General features: G+C 39.0%; 2 protein-coding genes across 3 annotated transcripts in view; one reads left to right on the plus strand and one right to left on the minus strand.

Moving 5' to 3' along the window:
• Positions 1–4,515, plus strand: part of LOC122652129 (mitochondrial substrate carrier family protein C-like) — a 36,768-nt gene extending 32,253 nt beyond the window's left edge. Inside the window, exon 7 of the mRNA XM_043845801.1 lies at positions 3,760–4,515. Coding sequence (XP_043701736.1) covers positions 3,760–4,110 — 351 coding nt within the window. The 3' untranslated portion in view covers positions 4,111–4,515. The remainder of the gene's footprint in view (positions 1–3,759) is intronic.
• Positions 4,516–6,679: 2,164 nt separating this feature from the next.
• LOC122652132 (ATP synthase subunit d, mitochondrial) overlaps positions 6,680–16,729 on the minus strand; it is a 29,501-nt gene continuing 19,451 nt past the window's right edge. Inside the window, exons 2-6 of one of the 2 annotated variants that reach the window (XM_043845805.1) lie at positions 13,362–13,574; positions 9,153–9,234; positions 7,204–7,268; positions 6,891–6,977; positions 6,680–6,802 (exon numbers count right to left, since the gene is read on the minus strand). In XM_043845805.1, the coding sequence (XP_043701740.1) occupies positions 6,701–6,802; positions 6,891–6,977; positions 7,204–7,268; positions 9,153–9,234; positions 13,362–13,532 (507 nt within the window). In that variant the 5' untranslated portion in view covers positions 13,533–13,574 and the 3' untranslated portion in view covers positions 6,680–6,700. Of the gene's footprint in view, positions 6,803–6,890; positions 6,978–7,203; positions 7,269–9,152; positions 9,235–13,361; positions 13,619–16,729 lie in introns of those variants that run through there. The other variant, XM_043845804.1, reaches the window with a different exon arrangement.

Genomic DNA, 16,729 nt, shown 5'->3' on the forward strand with positions numbered 1-16,729 from the left:
CTTGGATCCAGGTCTCACAACAGCTCTGTCTCCAATTTCAACACACTTCTCTCTGGAAGATAGTGCTCTTAGTCAACTACATCAATGGCACCGTCATCTCAGTCACCCCTCCTTTTATATTTTACGTCGTTTGTTTCCTTCCTCAGTTAAATACTGTAATTTGCCCCGGTATAATTGTGGTATTTGTGAACTTGCGAAGTATACTAGGTCCTCTTATTTTCCTAGTGATAATAAAAGTATTGTTCCATTTTTTATTATACACTCTGACTTATGGGGTCCCTCTAGGATTGTCCTCGGGTGGGTTTAAATGGTTTATTACTTATATTGAACAATTGTACCCGTCTGACTTGGGTGTATCTTCTTCGGACTAAGTCTGAGGCCTTTTCTTGCTTTCAGTCTTTTCATACCATGATTCGAACTCAGTTCAATACCCAGGTTAAAGTTCTCCTAAGTAACAATGGGACTAAGTACATTGATGGTCCTTTCCTTCAGTACCTCAAATCACATGGCATCCTCTCTCAAACTTCCTGTGTTTGAACCCTAGCGCAAAATAGTATTCCAGAACAGAAGAATCGCCACCTTCTGGAGGTCACCCGTTCTTTGATGTTTACCACTCATGTTCCGAAGTTTTATTGGGGAAATTTCGTTCTTACTGCTATGTTTCTTATCAATCAAGTTTTCTCCAGTGTTCTCAACTTCAAAACGCCAGTAAGTCAGCTTCCTAACCTCTCCATTGCCGCTCATCTTCCTCCCCGTGTATTTGGTTGTGTTTGCTTCGCTCACAACTCCTCTACCTCTCAGTCCAAACTTGACCCACGGGTCTTCTGTTGTATCTTCCTTGGGTATTCTACTTCTCAAAAAGGTTATAAGTGTTATCATCCTCCCTCTTGGAAACTTTTTGTCACTATGGATGTCACCTTTCATGAGGATAAGCCTTTAGGGGAGACTCTAGAGGAAGAGAATCCTTCAAGTCCTCCTTCGAGTCCCTTTGTTCTTGACATTGTTCGACTTCAGGGGGCAGACAGATGAGATTGCATCTAAGCAAAAGGATCTGATCACCTATTCTCGAAGGAAAAAAAAAGGTTGTCCCTAACATACCATGTCCGTATACGCTCCCTGAATTGGCTTCACCAACCAAACACCAGGTAATGAATCTTCTACTTCATTTAACGATCTTCCTATTTTTGTTACTCCTGTTACGAAAGGAGTTAAGAGCCTGCACCAAACATCCTATTTCTAACTTCATCTCCTATAAATCATTATCTCCCTCATACCGTTCCTTTGTTTCTTGGCTTTCTTTTGTGTCCATTACACAGGGTTGGAAAGAAGCTATCACAGACCTGAAATGGAAGAATGCTATGATAAAGGAAATGTAGGCCTTGAAGAAAAATAATACCTGAGAGCTTGTTCCTTGTTCCGAAGGAAAGAAATATTAGGGTGCAAGTGGGTATTCACCATAAAATAGAAAGCAGATGGGACAGTTGAAAGATATTAGGCAAGACTGGTTGCCAAGGGCTTCACCCAAACATATGGCATTGAATACCAGGACACATTTGCCCCTGTTGCAAAGATGAATTCCGTTCGAGCATTGCTATCTTGTGCTCCAAACCTTGGATGGAACCTTCAACAATTAGATGTGAAAAATGCCTTCCTCAATGGAGATCTTGAAGAGGAGGTGTATATGGATATTCCTCCTGGCTTTGGCTCATCATCCACAATTGAGAAAGTATGTAGACTGCAAAAGTCCGTCTATGGTCTCAAGCAATCCCCTCAGACATGGTTTAGCAGGTTCCAAAAGGCTATGTAGAAGTTTGGGTACAAAGTACAAAGAAAGTCATGCCGATCATATCCTATTTACCAAACACAAGGAAGGCAAGATAATTGCTCTTATAGTCTATGTTGATGATATAGTCATAACTAGCAATGATGACAACAGAGATTTCTGCGTTGAAGACTTAGTTAGCACCTGAATTTGAAACCAAAGATTTAGGACCTCTCAGAAATTGCCTGGGAATTGAGGTAGCTCGAGTGGGCTTTAGTGCAACGGTAAGGTTGCTCCATTGTGACCAAGTGGTCACAGGTTCAAGTCTAGATATATCCTCTTTGCGAAAGCAAGGGTAAGGCTGTGTACATTATGACTCTCCCCAGACCCCGTAGTGGTGGGAGCCTCGTGCATTGGGTACCCCTTTTTTGAAGTAGCCCAATCCAACTAAGGTATCTTCATTTCTCAAAAGAAGTATGTTCTAGATCTTCTTTAGGACACTGGGATGCTTGGATGCAAACCTGCAGACTCGCCTATTGAGGTTAACCATCAACTGAGCAGTCAGAGAGGTGATCCAGTGGACGAGGAGAGGTATCAACGTCTTGTGGGGAGACTGATATACCTTTCCCATACTCGGACAGATGTTGCCTACGTTGTGGGAGTTGTAAGTCGGTTCATACATGATCCAAGGACAGCTCATCTTGAGGTCGTATATTGGATTCTGAAGTACTTAAAATCTACCCCAAGAAAAGGCATTATGTTCTCCAACAATAGTAACCTAAAGTTGGAATTTTTTTACTGATGCCGATTGGGCAGGATTTGTGGATGATCATTGCTCAACCTCAATATATTGTACATTTCTTGACGAAGGCTTGATTTGTATTCCGTTCGTCACTTCAGAGGATCAACTTGCTGATGTATTTACAAAGGGGTTGGCTTCTAAGTCATTTCATCATGTTGCATCCAAGTTGGGCATGAAGGATATCCATGCACCAACTTGAGCGGGAGTGTTAAGGATAAGAGTTATGTACCCGTATAGATTCAATATATGCAGGGTTGACTGTTTTGTGACAGCATATTATATTTGTAACCATATCCAATCTATAAATAATAAGGCCTCTATCACTATTGAAAAGTCAATCTATTCTCCCTAATCTTTTCTTCTCAACTCGTTGCCCGATACTGATATTTGACACCTATTGATCCCTGCTATACTTGACTTAAAGTTTAACCTAATCAGATGAGTAGCTATTTATTTGAAGTTCTCTGAAATTCCTACAATTTGTTCGCATCGAGTTGTATCCAATCCTGGCCATCGTGTGGTTCTAAAACTTTAATTGCTTCTAGAACCCTAAACTGCATCAACTATATCCAATTGTCCAGTTGAATGCTTGCATGCAAATTTTCGCCTGGGGGCTGTGAAATACTTTCTTTTCTTCTGTAGGAAATATGCTTGACCATGTGAGGCTGGTAATGGAACCCATTTACCTTCTTATTGAGTTTAGCTCATGCCTAGTGTTCCATTTCCCCAATCCAAATTCCATTGATGATGCTTCACAGCCACATAAAGGGTATTTTTACCCAACAGGGAAAGGGTAAAGGCCCTCTACATTCCTTGGAGTGTAGGGTGGGGTTATCCCACCTGCTGCCACCATAGTGTGTTACTCTCCTTGATTGCTCCATTGTTTACAGATTATTTGTATCTCAAGAACATGAATAACTTGAATGAATCTTACATTGAATTGCATTTTTCTGGGTTTCTCTCAAGAGATTAAGCAAGTCTTGTTGATGGCCAATGAGTATCTACCATTGTGATTGTGTACCCATTAGTTAGCATGAAGGTGCAACACATGCTCTGGTCTGACGTGGTTGGACACCATGGAAGTTTACTGTGTCTAGAGTCATGTTGATCACATACCTGCATTTTTCCTTTTATCTTTTTTAAATTAGTTGGTCATTTTTATGATGTTCGTTGTTTTTTTGTTTGTTGCTGTAAGGCTGCTCAGCAGCTTCTAAAGCGGGATCTAGAGCCTTGGGAGACAATTGTGGTTGGGGCTTTATCTGGAGGGGTTGCTGCTGTTGTCACCACCCCTTTTGATGTGATGAAGACAAGGATGATGACCGCCCCCCAGGGTCTTCCAGTGTCGATGTCAATGGTGGCATTCTCCATCCTCCATCAGGAAGGGCCTCTTGGCCTGTTCAAGGGAGCAGTGCCTAGATTCTTCTGGATTGCACCTTTGGGTGCAATGAATTTTGCAGGTTATGAGCTCGCAAGAAAGGCAATGGACAAGAATGAGGAGGGGACAGGTGATCAGCTTCCTCAAAAGAGACTTACCACTTCTGGCTGAAAGTCTCTGGTACCAGGGGAAAGCATCAATATGTGACACTGCCTTCTGGTTATCTTTTATGTGGGCCACGGTGATTTAATCTTTTCTGGATTTAACAGCATCATATGCTTCCCCTTTTATCCGTCGACATCTCTGCTCTCGTCATCGAGACATTGTACTTTCTGAGATAGCTAGTTGCTTCTTTCAAACTCTTTGCACTTTACCAATGACGACCTTGGGTGTATTTTTGTGCTCTTCTTTTGTGTTCTAAATAAGGGGGGCCTGAGTTTATAACGGAAAGTCAAGCTAATACCATATATTGACAGGACATTATGGCATTGTGTGAGCAGGTAATGTCCGCATTTTTGGTAGTCTTCCTAATATTTGTACATTTGTGCAGTTGGTTAAAAATTTTCTTATTGGTCTCATCAATTTCCTCACTCAACAATTCATTCGTATGTGTATTAAGAAGGGGATTCTATTGATTCGTCTCCAACAGTTATTTTTCAGTCTACTTCATTAACCAGGAAGTTGGTGCAAATGATTGAATTTCAGTAGAGATATTCACGACTTCACTTGTTATGCTGCTGCAGAATGTAGGAAATGTACGTTTACAACAATGGAATGCAATTGCTTTGTCACAGATTTTTTACCTACAAGTACGTTAAACGCTAAGTTAGGTTGCTGGGGGAAGGTAGGGAAGGAAAAAAGAGAAGTGACCCTCAACATGGCAGCATATCTCTGGTAGCAAAGGCCTTTAGGAGGTTCCCTGGCCATGAATTAACAGTAGGTACTGCTCATCTAGTGGGTTAGTGATTGTTGATTTCTCTCATCCAGTAAGGGATTCTTGATTTCTCATCAAAAGCATCATCTCTATCTCAAGAGCTTAACTCCATCTTCCTTGAACGGTTCTGATCTATGAAGAGTTATTATTCTCTATCTCTGTTAACCTCTAGTATTGGTTAGAGAAGATTTTATGTCCACATTATTATTATAGTGGAGATTTTTTAGGACGAAACCCACGTGGTCTTTACTTACCTTGGAAGGGCTTTCACATTATTTTGTGCATTCTGAATTATCATTTTTTGTTTTTCCATTAACTTGCAAAAAAGTAGGAAAGGGTTTATTTTTCTCAACACTGAATTGCATCAACACAGCAAAATGTGAATATCCAAGCTTTTAGTAGAGTTTCTCAACACTGGTCTTTTTTAATTAATTTTTAGACCATTGCAACTTTCTCTTAGTCTCCTCACCCAAAAAAAAAAAAAAAAAAAAAAAAAACTCTCTTAGTCTTCACTCAAAATCTAGTTTCTTTTTTATTGGGTGTTGGAGGGGTAAGGTGCTTAAAGGATCTTCATAATACATATTCCATTGGAATTAGAGGTTATTGTCGGGTGTTCTTTCATTTTAGTTTCCCACCTCGCTTAGTCCCCTACCTCTAAACACAGTCTCAGCCTCCGGTTGGTTGGAAATGGAAGGGAATTAATTAAAAGCAAACTCAACTCAACTCAGCCTTTTTCCAACTAAATAGGATACTACATGGTTCATTTTTTCTCTATCCAAAACCATATTTGTTACTAATCCAAAGCTATGCATATGTTTCCTCATCATTTCTCCACAGTGATTGTATACTTGATTCATAAACTTATTAGATCTAATAGTTTTCAACTAAATTCTTTGAATTTAAGTAGACAAATAAGTAATTCACTAGAACAGTATAGTTTCCATGATTTGTAGGATTTAAGATAGTTGCATAATCATGGTTACAAGAGTTCCCTTTTTTATAAACTTTCATTTTCCTTCAGTAACTTTAACAGCAACAAGGGCATACACGAACATGCAATTGCGCAGGGATGATCTTCAGTCTGAATGTAAGAATGGGTATTTCATCTTTTTTTTGAAGGATTTCAATTTTATTTATTTATTTATTTACGATGCTGCCACTATTCTGGCATTTAAAGGAAAACCCCAGCCCCGTAGGTGAAGACAGGATTCAATCCCGGAATGGGGATTTCCAATTACAAGATTTCAGGTCCCAAATCACATGCAAAAGTGTAAGAGTAGAAACTACTTTAAGATGACATGTTGAGACAACCTAGATATCTTTTGTTAGAGTCCTGTGAATATGAAAATAGGGCCAACACTCCAGTTGCTACTCAGAATGGACTCTCCTCCCATTCTTGTCATCCCACAATGTGGATATAAGAAGGCATTAAAAAGAAAGACAGTAAACATCTAACATGAAGGCTACAAGCATAACTACAACCAAACAATCCTTCCTGCACAGGAGACTCATAACGAACCACGAGATTTGGCTTCTTGTTGAACTCCAAATCTCAACAGCCAGACTTAGCTACCGAAACCTCGCACCAGGATACACATTCAAATATGAAAAATCAACATATTTCTGAGTTTCAAGTTGCGCAGTGTACGCTCACTTGATAAGTGGATATTATTGACCTATTGGCAGTCTGAAACTGCTCTTAAGGCCACTTACCCAGAAAAATTCGAAGGATTTTCAGAGGAAAAACACAGGAAGATCTAAAATGAAAATATAAATGGATCTCATCATCGAACTTCTTCAGCTCTGGTTATATCAGCAGGGGCAATATCAATAACCCCAATAGTCATTCCTGATCTCATCATCAAACTTCTTCTTCAGCTCTGGGTGCTTCTCAAAATACTCATTTGCAGTCATGGTGCTAAGCTTTTTCTGTTAAAGATGAAAGCAGAGATCCCATGAGAAATCAAAGAATGAATAATTTCTGCAGCGAAAGAAAGGAATGGCTCTTTTCCCTTACCTTCAGCTCTTGTACATCTGCAATCTCCTTTTCCAGTCTCTCAGACTCTTTCAAGGATTTCTCTTCCGCTTCTTTCAGCTCCACCAACTAAGACTCAGAAATGTAACAGTTGTCAGAAGATACAGTGCATTCTTTAAATTGACCCTATCTCAACCAATCTCACCTTACAAACCTGGCTTTTAAAAGCGCAGTTACAGAAAAAGACTACCATAGGGGGAAAATCCTACAATTTATTTAATGGTGAATATGAAGAAGGGAGGAACAACAAAATCACACACATGGAGAGAGAGAGAGAGAGCATGCAAGTTCTCACCAGTGCATCAAACTTGGGTTTGTATTGAGGTGTCACATTGTCAACATATTTGGGGATCTCTATGCCTGAAGAGGAAATAGTAAAAGACATAAATACACAAGCATTTGCAACAGTTAAGTAGGAGGAGAAGAGAAAAATACAAGAGTAGATATAAGTTGTCTCAAAGAAACAAGAGGCCAACAACAGTAGCATCTGGAAATTTTCTCTTTTTATTGTTTAAGAAAATCAACATCAAGAAAAACTAATTCATATTTAACTTCATACCACCACATGTCCAAATAGTCTAAGCTTGAAGAGTACATTGAATTTCAGGAGAGACAGAGAGAGTAGAACTCCTTGACAAGCAATAATGTTACTAAAAAGGGCGTACCCAGTGTAGAGGCTCCCGCCACTGCGGGGTCTAGGGGGTCATAATGTATGCACTCTTACCCCCGCTACGCGGAGAGGCTGTTTCCCGACTCGAACCTGCGACCTAGGGAGCAACCTTACCGTTGCACTGAAGCCCGTCCTCTAAAAGAAAAATAAGCATTATTATTCCTGCTATACTTTGTTGCATGCTTTAAGCTACAGGCTGATGCATTAATCGGGCACCATCAACCATGGACAAGAAGTGTTTGGTGGTGTAACTTTCATAATGGGTTTTTAAGGCTCCATATTCCTTTTGTCAGATTTTTATTTTTCTTTTCTTGTTTCCCTTTTGTCAGATTGCCTCTTGGCCACAGTAGACCTCACAGCAATTCTAGCATTCCTCCAAGAAGGAGCTTGGTTTGGTCTTAGTGATGGCTTGGAATGGATGTCATTTTTCCTTGGCTAACAGTGTGACAAGCCCAGGACGTAACCTTGTGAAAGTCTACAGCTCCTAACATGAATCACAAAGGATAATACAGCTAGAGAATAGTACAAGGAAGAATCTATTAAAGTTTAGAAAGGAAAAAAGAATAATATTAAAGAATACTACTGAACTGCAAAATGCAAATAGTTAGGGAAATAACTTACCAAGGATTCCCAGTGATTCAAGAAACAGCAGGAAACTTTAAAAAAAAAAAATCTGGGGTGTAGACAGGGGTTGTTCAGCAGGAGACTAATAATCACTAGCATAGGAAGCTTGACTGCAATCAAGTAGCTAAGGAATCCAGCAGGAAAAGTAATAATCTTTAATTTCAAAACCAAAAACTTTAAATTATTTATTCTACTACGATGACTCTTAAGTACTAAGCCACTTTCTTAATTCTATACAAACTAAGACTACTATTGTGACTCCAATTCCAATTTAGTAACTCCTAAGGGTAATTAACTCCGTTCCCAAATTACATAGAAATATCATCATAGGAAATTGGCTTGAAATAATTATAACTCCTAAAATATATATCCCATCACAGACAGGCATCCTATCAGTAAACTAGCTGCATTTTTTTTCTTTTGTCGACCTGCTCATATCCGAACTCCTAATTCTTTGATATTACTGCTACTGACAATGAGTAATTTTAAAAACAAAAAAGAACCACATAAAACTAGTTGGAAACAAAAAACAAAAAGAAAATGCATTTTACATTTTTTTAAAGACATAATGCACAGACATATTTATTTTCTGTGCACACCTTAATGTTTGAATGGCAGATATGCCCATGTATCTGCAAGCACAAAGATAGAGTACATAAAATTTCTTCCCAAAACTGCCTAAATTTTTAATTGTTACGGTGTTTTCAGTGAAAGGAATATGCTAAGTTAAAATGAAGTTAACCTCATCTACTTTCACAGACACAGATTCTGCTACAAGAAGATTAAGGCCTAAAGATAACAAACAGAAGTAGAAATTTTCCATTTTCAAGCACTCAGAACCCAAAAGTGAAAGTCCCATCAAGCATGATCCAACTATAACCTGAAAAGCAAAGATATGGAACAAAAACTAATGACAAATACTTTCACATATCAGTAAGGAATAAACATACTGTCATAGGCCTGTTTATACATATCCACCAAGCGGAAGCCAATTCCCTTTCTATAATATTCCCAGTCTATGGGTTCTGGTTCCTGAAAAAGGTAAGAGATAAAAGTTAATGAATGGAGTTTCGAGTTATTAACTTATAAAAACAAAGGGGAAATATTCATGTAACAAGGAACTGTGATTTGCGTATTCTCACAAGATCCATGTCATCCCTCAAATATAAAGGAAAAGAATAAGGGTAAGAAGGGTAATTTAGTAAAATCATATTATATTTCCTCCTCCCCCAAACTATTTTCTTCCTCTTCAATTTTTTGCCCATTTCCCTGCAATTACAACGGTTGATGGATGAGCAATGGCATCATCGCAACAACCATTGTGCCTGGTGACCATCTATGGCTCTGGCAACTGCCTATGAATTCAGCACCAGTAATCTAGGTTTTAGATAGTGAGAATCTCTTTCCCAAAAGAGTTTACAATGGCGGGACTTTCAGACCTTTTTTTTTTCTCAGCTTGTCTTTGTCTCCACCAATAACAGCTCACAGCGCGATTCAACCTCCGGCAACAGTTCACATTCGGGTATCACCCATCCCAAGTTTCAGGTTTCGATTTGGCATTCACTCATAGTTCAAGGTTTTAGGTTTAAGATGATAAGATTTCATGGTTATTTTGCAGCAAAACGCTCCAGTGATTTGTCAGAGAAGAAGGAGATGGCATTTAAATGATTTCAAATGTATAATGAATGGCTAGATCAGTTTGTGAGATTACCAATCCCACAAATGATTGTTACAAGAACAAAAAGGGCATACCCAGCATAGTTCAAGATCTCGGCGAGATCTCGCTTTTAACTCGATCTCGTAGGATCTCGAGACGAAATGCCATGCGATACACAAATATGTCATTATCTCACTCGAGATCTCGAGCTATTTCTCGTTTCGGTTCAACTCGGTAGAACCAGAAAGCTCATAATACACCATAACTCGACGAGATCTCGACTCGCTCTCGCCTGTCTCGCCTTTATGAAGGGGAAACTCCATCCTTGGGTAATTTTTTTCATTTCTTTTGGCAAATCACACCTCCAACACCTCATCAAAGCTTGATTCATTAAAGATTGAAGCTGCTAATCTCCTCCAAGCTGCATCTCAAGAACCTAAGGTAACTATTCATCTCAAAAACTATATTTTTCATAGAAACATGATCTAACCTTGTAGACTACCAACTTAGGGTCCGTAGTCAAAGTAACATTTTGGGTTTGAATTTGTTAAAACTAAGGGTTCCACTGTGTTTAGAAGGCCTAAAATAGGGGGAATGTCAAGTTTCAGCCCCTATCTTGGCCATACGGCCACCAAAACCTACCATCGAGTTCAGGAAAAAAATACATGATCTCGCCGAGATCTAGGTTTCGTGGACTGGCAAAACCAGTGTCGAAACCGAGACCTAAAACCTTGGTACCTAGTGCACGAGGTTCCCGCCATTGCAGCTTCTTGGGAGGGTCATAATGTACGCAACATTACCCCTGCTCGCAGAGAGGTTGTTTCCTGACTCGAACTCGCGACCACTAGGTTGCAATGGAGCAACCTTACCGTTGCCCCGAGGTCTGCCCTATAAGTGATTGTTACAAGAATCCCCACTCTAAAACAAAATCTAGAGCAAGGCTGTTGAAGCATCAAATCATATGCCAAGACATCCGGCACTCTCAAGGCAATGTTAAATTATTTGATGCCTTGCCAGCTAGTTGACAACAAAAGAAATATGTGATCTTTTAAATTAAGGAATGGGATCACACAGTGACTACAATGAATATCACAAATAGGATATAAAAATGAAATTAGATCTTAAATTTCACCGCATAAGAGGAACATGCTATTCAGCATACCGAAGTACTGAATGTTCAATTGAAAAGTGAACAATAACAACCACATCACCATAATTGAATGCCTGACATGAAGTCTTGAAGCTCCACCCCCCCTTTCGCCCTAAAAAAAATCTCATACTGTAAGCCACTAAAAGTCATCAATTAGTCACACACACACCAACAAAACTCAAGTCATTAACCAGTTGTGACTTATGCATGCGTTGGTCCATGTCCCAAAATCCTTACGTCACCGCCTTCATGTCATCTTGAAGAAGCTTCAATAACAATGCTATAGAGCTAGCTAACAGCAGTAACCATCACTTTTGAGGCCTGCAATATGCAGTCCAAAACCCAAACTGGGCCAAAACCACGCGATGAACATTTTGAACTTATAGGGTTAGGGGCAACAATTTCAAGTATTTTTTTGTCTTAGTTCCAAATGGTGGAATCCTTGATGGAATCTCGCTCATAGAATGAAATAATAGACTGTAATATTCACAAATCCTGGAATCTCCATGTGTTCACATAAAAATAAAATGGGAAAAGAATTAAGAAGTCTACTGTCTACAACAAAATATATGTAGTAACGATGTTAATAATGACTTGAGGAAATAATGCCAACTTATGCAACGCTAGTTGCATTTCGGTACTGACCAGAAAATATTCCACATAGGAGATTAATAGTTGGAGCATCATCTAAATCGTCAACCACCAATCCACAAGCAATCCTTAACAGGGTAAGGAGATTCAGGACCGGATGTCAACACAAGAATTGTTGAGTAGTCATCAGACTGTCCCATTAGGTGATCAGATCATCTGGACCATTCATATCAGCAATAAAAAATTGGACTACTTGTTGAAAAACTGGTCCTTTGTGATAAAACTTGAGGGTAAAGAAGCTCTTAACCTAACCGGCACACCGCTTAAACACAAAACCAACTGTTGCACCTTGGCTTACCTCTTTCGCAAACTGCTTAAACATAAAACTAACTGTTGCACCTTGATTTACCCTGTTGCAAAGGACTTGATTTAATCTTGAAACAAAAAAAGGCAGATTCAATTGATTTGAACCATAGACATTCATGTCATACTTCAACAAATATTACCACCAGGCCATTCTTCATTGTCAATTTATGTTGTATGCAGCATATTATGCCCTAATCCTATTCTATTTTAGTCTGAAACATTTGGTACCCTCGGAACAGATGGATTGACCACCAAAGCCAGGCCAAAACAATCTGACGTCTGATCTAGCTTAAATATGTTGGTTACCCACTAAATTGCTAACCGCTACCAGTTCAATAATTTCAAGAAATTAATACTGCTCAAGTCAAGGGCCTAGAAGTTCAAGATTCAAGCTTAGGGTCAATTTAATGAGAAGGCGCACTTATTCACCTCAACCACCAATTTGTATATTTTTTTCATGCTTAGGTTGACAAAACTACACCCCCTCATTATAAGGTTGGATTTCCATAGAAATTGCACCCCTTGATAACACAGATAACCCATTGGACCTAATGATATGGCAATGTACAAAAGAACCTACTAAACCCCACTCCAGCTCATACAATTTTGCCCATGACTTACTGGCATATTCTACCTGATTTACAATTTGGTTTCTTCTCAAATTGAGTGGTTTACAATCCAACAGGACCTGACAAACTGCCACCACATTAATCAAGGACCCACATTAGACGCTTCATCAACAATCTTAATTGAGTGATTCAACAGATATCATTCAAGCTGTGAATCAACCGAGGGTAACTTCATCTGTTAATTCTTAGTTATTCTGTCACTTTCCTCTAATAGTGGGGTGCTTCATAATTTTAATCAAGAATTGTATTTGTACAGATTAAACGTAAAAGGGTGCCAATCGATTTCAACAACAGGATGTGTAACTTGCATAAGAAAACAAAAGAAAGAAGAAAAAGAACCAAGCTGAATAAGAGAGTTAATAGCAATGACTACCTATCATGGTAACAATGTCCGTACTAGAGAGAGGATAGGGGAAAAGGGAGCTCATAAACTGCATCAAATGACCTCTTCCAAAAAATACAATACCACGAATTATAATGGAGGAAATGAAGAAGCTCTGATCATTTTCATTTCCTCCTATTTAAGCGAAAGAATATCTAATCCGTTAGATCAATCGAATTTAATATATCCGATGAAAACGAAACCCTGATTTTTAAAGCAACCTCCGATCGCAGGATCAAACGATGCTGTTCCTAATGTATCAAGCGAAAAACTAGCTTCAATACATGAAAAAGAAGAAAATGAAGGCCAGAAGACGATCAAATTAAAGGTCAGTCAACAAATATAGAGAAAGAAATGGATGGAGGAGGGTGGGGTTTGGCTTACCTGACTGAACTTGGTCTGGAGAGTGGAGTTGACTTCCTCGAAGGTACGTCGGAGATTAGAGAACTCCTTGCGTGCCTCGTCGGAGACAAGGAGCTTTGCCATGGCATCCCAATCAATGCCTTTAGATGCTTTCGAAGCCACATCTGCTATCTTCTTCCCTGCACCACTCATCGTTCCTTCTTATTGATTGATCTCCCTTTTTCTTCTTCTTCGGTCTCCCTCGACAACGAATGGCGTCTCTGTGGATTGATTCACATATACAAAAGGGAGTAATCCAAAGAGGAATAGGTGAATAACTACTATCATCAGAGGAAACCTTGAGGGTGTTCCTCTGGTCAAGGAACCGGATCGGTAACGAACCAGGCTATCTCTGACATTCCGACTGCCGGAAACCGTTTTGGGTCTATGGAAGTCCCATAAAACTTGCGGTTAGGGGTGTCCATGTCCGTTTAGCTCTATCCGAATTCGTCCGAAAGCTAAAAGGATGTGGATACAGATAGGCTATAGCTATCCCGAAAAACAATATTTACATGTAAACGGAATAAATATTCGATCCGTATCCGTGTCCGTATTCGTTTAGTACTATCCGAATCCATCCGAAAGCTAATCGGATGCGGATGCAGATATAGCACTATCCGAGCCGAATCCGATCCGTTTACATCCCTACTTGCAGTGCTAGTTAGTCGGTTCGGTTTGGTTCAATCTGTTTTCATCAGGTCTAGTGTTAGAAAGGATGAATTCGAAACCAAATCAATAAGGGAAGATTCTCGATTTTGTATTGGTTTTCTTATCAATTTGTTTTTTTTTTTTTTTTGGTTTCGGTCCAGTTTCATGTTTGGTTCGATTTCGATACGGTATGGTTTCAACCGGTTTCACAGTAGCTCAATCCGAAGCCGCTTGAATAAGCCTTGGTTCATTTTGGTCCGCTTTCACCGATTCGGTTCATATTTTGACAATCCTCCATAAAACGGTCAAAACCCTTCAAGAGTTCGACCACATGGTCACATCATTAACAGTGAAGGGATTATTCCTTCACCACAATTGACGGGGAAAAAAAAATCGAGGAATCTACATAGCAAATCAATGGTTGCCCTAGAAAAAATAACATTCACATGAAGTGCATATATTTAGAATAGGTGAGAGAAAATAATAAAAAAATTATATAAGAAAAAAATTGCACTCCATCGATTTTGCAAAAGTTCTTTGAGAGAAAGAATGTTGACAGGCTGCGTAGTGTATGCTAGTGCCTCCTGGTGTTTATTTCTTTCCTATCTTTTATGAATGAAATTTATGCATCTTATTGTGGAAGGATACAGGGAGGCGTTAGCGTACACTACAAAGCTGGAAAGGGCACTCAAAAGGTTAGGCCAAGGCTAGGTACCATTGCTTAAAGCACCAGTAAAAGGTCTAGCTTACCAGGTAATTACCCGAGTTCAAGTCTGAGGATGGCCACTTTGTATAAAAAATATAAAAAACGTACCACCTAAAAATTAAAGGGAAGGAAATGAAATTTTGGGATTCGTTATTCAACATGACTGTATGAACTACTAAAATTTCTTACCTTATCTAATAATGATTTTTTTTCAGTTGTAATATTTATTACTTTTTAAATTTAAAGGATTTAGATGCAAAATAAAGTGAATTTTTATAAACCAATATGGAATGATGGAGTTTAAACATCGTGATGCAGTTCAGTCCCATATCCGATGTGGGCGTTAGAGCTCTAAGACGACATTTCCCTAGTACGAGAGGACCGGGAAGGACGCACCAAACATGTGTTTCCTTGATAATCCTTGCAGTCCTAGCAGCCGCAGGCATGCAAGGATTTAGTGCATCAGTACCAGTAACGATCACCGTCGATATAGATATAGATATAGATAAGCCGTATTGAACTGATTGGATGCTTTCCCTACTCCACCCCACCCCCACCCCGTATTTTTATCTGTTCCATTTTCTGCTCGCTCCATTTCCCCAAGTTCCTTTAATAGGGGGGGTAGACCCCACCCGGGCAGGGGTAGGGTGGTCATTTTGGACCCCTCTATTAGAAGAATTTGGGGAAATGGACCTGCCCAGGGAATGGAGCAGATAAAGATCCGCCCACCCCCACCCGAGTCCGACAAGATTATGATACAATTGTACTATTTTGTCTTCTCTGGTTTTTGTACCATCGATCTGGTATCTAGCTGGTATTGATATCGACCACGGCAATCCAATCCTAATAGCTTAATCCATTGTGGCATGTAATTTGTGAATGGTTTTTTTTTTTTAATGAAATAGATTTAAAAAAAGAAAAACATACCTTAACTGAATAAAAAGTCTAATATATAAATAGTGACAGGGCAGGCCCTAGCTAATCTGTCAATGCTTGTACTTAGGGGTGTCAAACGATTGGTTCGGCCCGGTTTCAGTCGGGTTGAATCAGTTTCGGTCTTGAAATGAGCAAGTCTAAAATCAAATTGTTAAGAAACTTCATTTTTGATTGGTTTCGGTTTCTGAATGATTACGGTTAATTTTGATTTTTTAATATCAGGTTAATATCGATTTAGATCAGCTTGTTTTCAGGTTTGAACCACAATGAAATCTACATTCATAACTTATAGTGAGTAAAGATTCAATAAAAACACTTTGATTCATCTTCCTCAAGTCAAAACAACCATGAATAGAAAAATTGATTATGTTGTAATACCGAACAAAGAGGAATAAAGTGTAAGAGAAAGATAACTCTTTTTTTTATTTTTTGGTAAACCAAATTTTATTCAGAATGAACCCTCCGATCAAATCATTCATTTATTATCTAACTAATACAGTGAACAAAGAGATCAATGGAAATATTGTTATAATTCAATTTCCTCATTTCATAGCCTCATACTCATTGTGTAACAATTCTCCGTAGAATTATTTCTCACTAATGTATGGATAATCAGCTCACCTATGCATAACCTTGTACTCAATTATTTTTTATTGACTTCATTCAGTTTAGTTTTTTGTTTGAATATCGATCGGTTCAGTGCGATCCAATTTTCAGACGGTCCCATCATACCCCAGTCCAAAACCAATCCAATAAGGATTGGTTCAGTTCAGTTATTAGGTCTGGGTTTTCCAGTTGGTCTTATTCGTTCGGACTAGGTTTTGACACCTTTACTTTTACTTGCCACATTACAAACTCGGTCTATGTTGAAATTTGTCATCGAAGTAAATAGGGCCTATAGAGTCTACTTTGTTCACTTGCCATGTGGCAAAAATAGATGTGTCAACCAAAGCTTCCTGTTTGGTTAGGCCAATCAAAAAACTCACTCTATAAAAACCCAACTCTATATATGGTTGAAACCACAAGGATGCATGGACAAACATAGGAGGGTATCTAATGA

Source organism: Telopea speciosissima, chromosome 2 (genome assembly GCF_018873765.1).
Source record: "Telopea speciosissima isolate NSW1024214 ecotype Mountain lineage chromosome 2, Tspe_v1, whole genome shotgun sequence".
NCBI classification, from domain to species: Eukaryota; Viridiplantae; Streptophyta; class Magnoliopsida; order Proteales; family Proteaceae; genus Telopea; species Telopea speciosissima.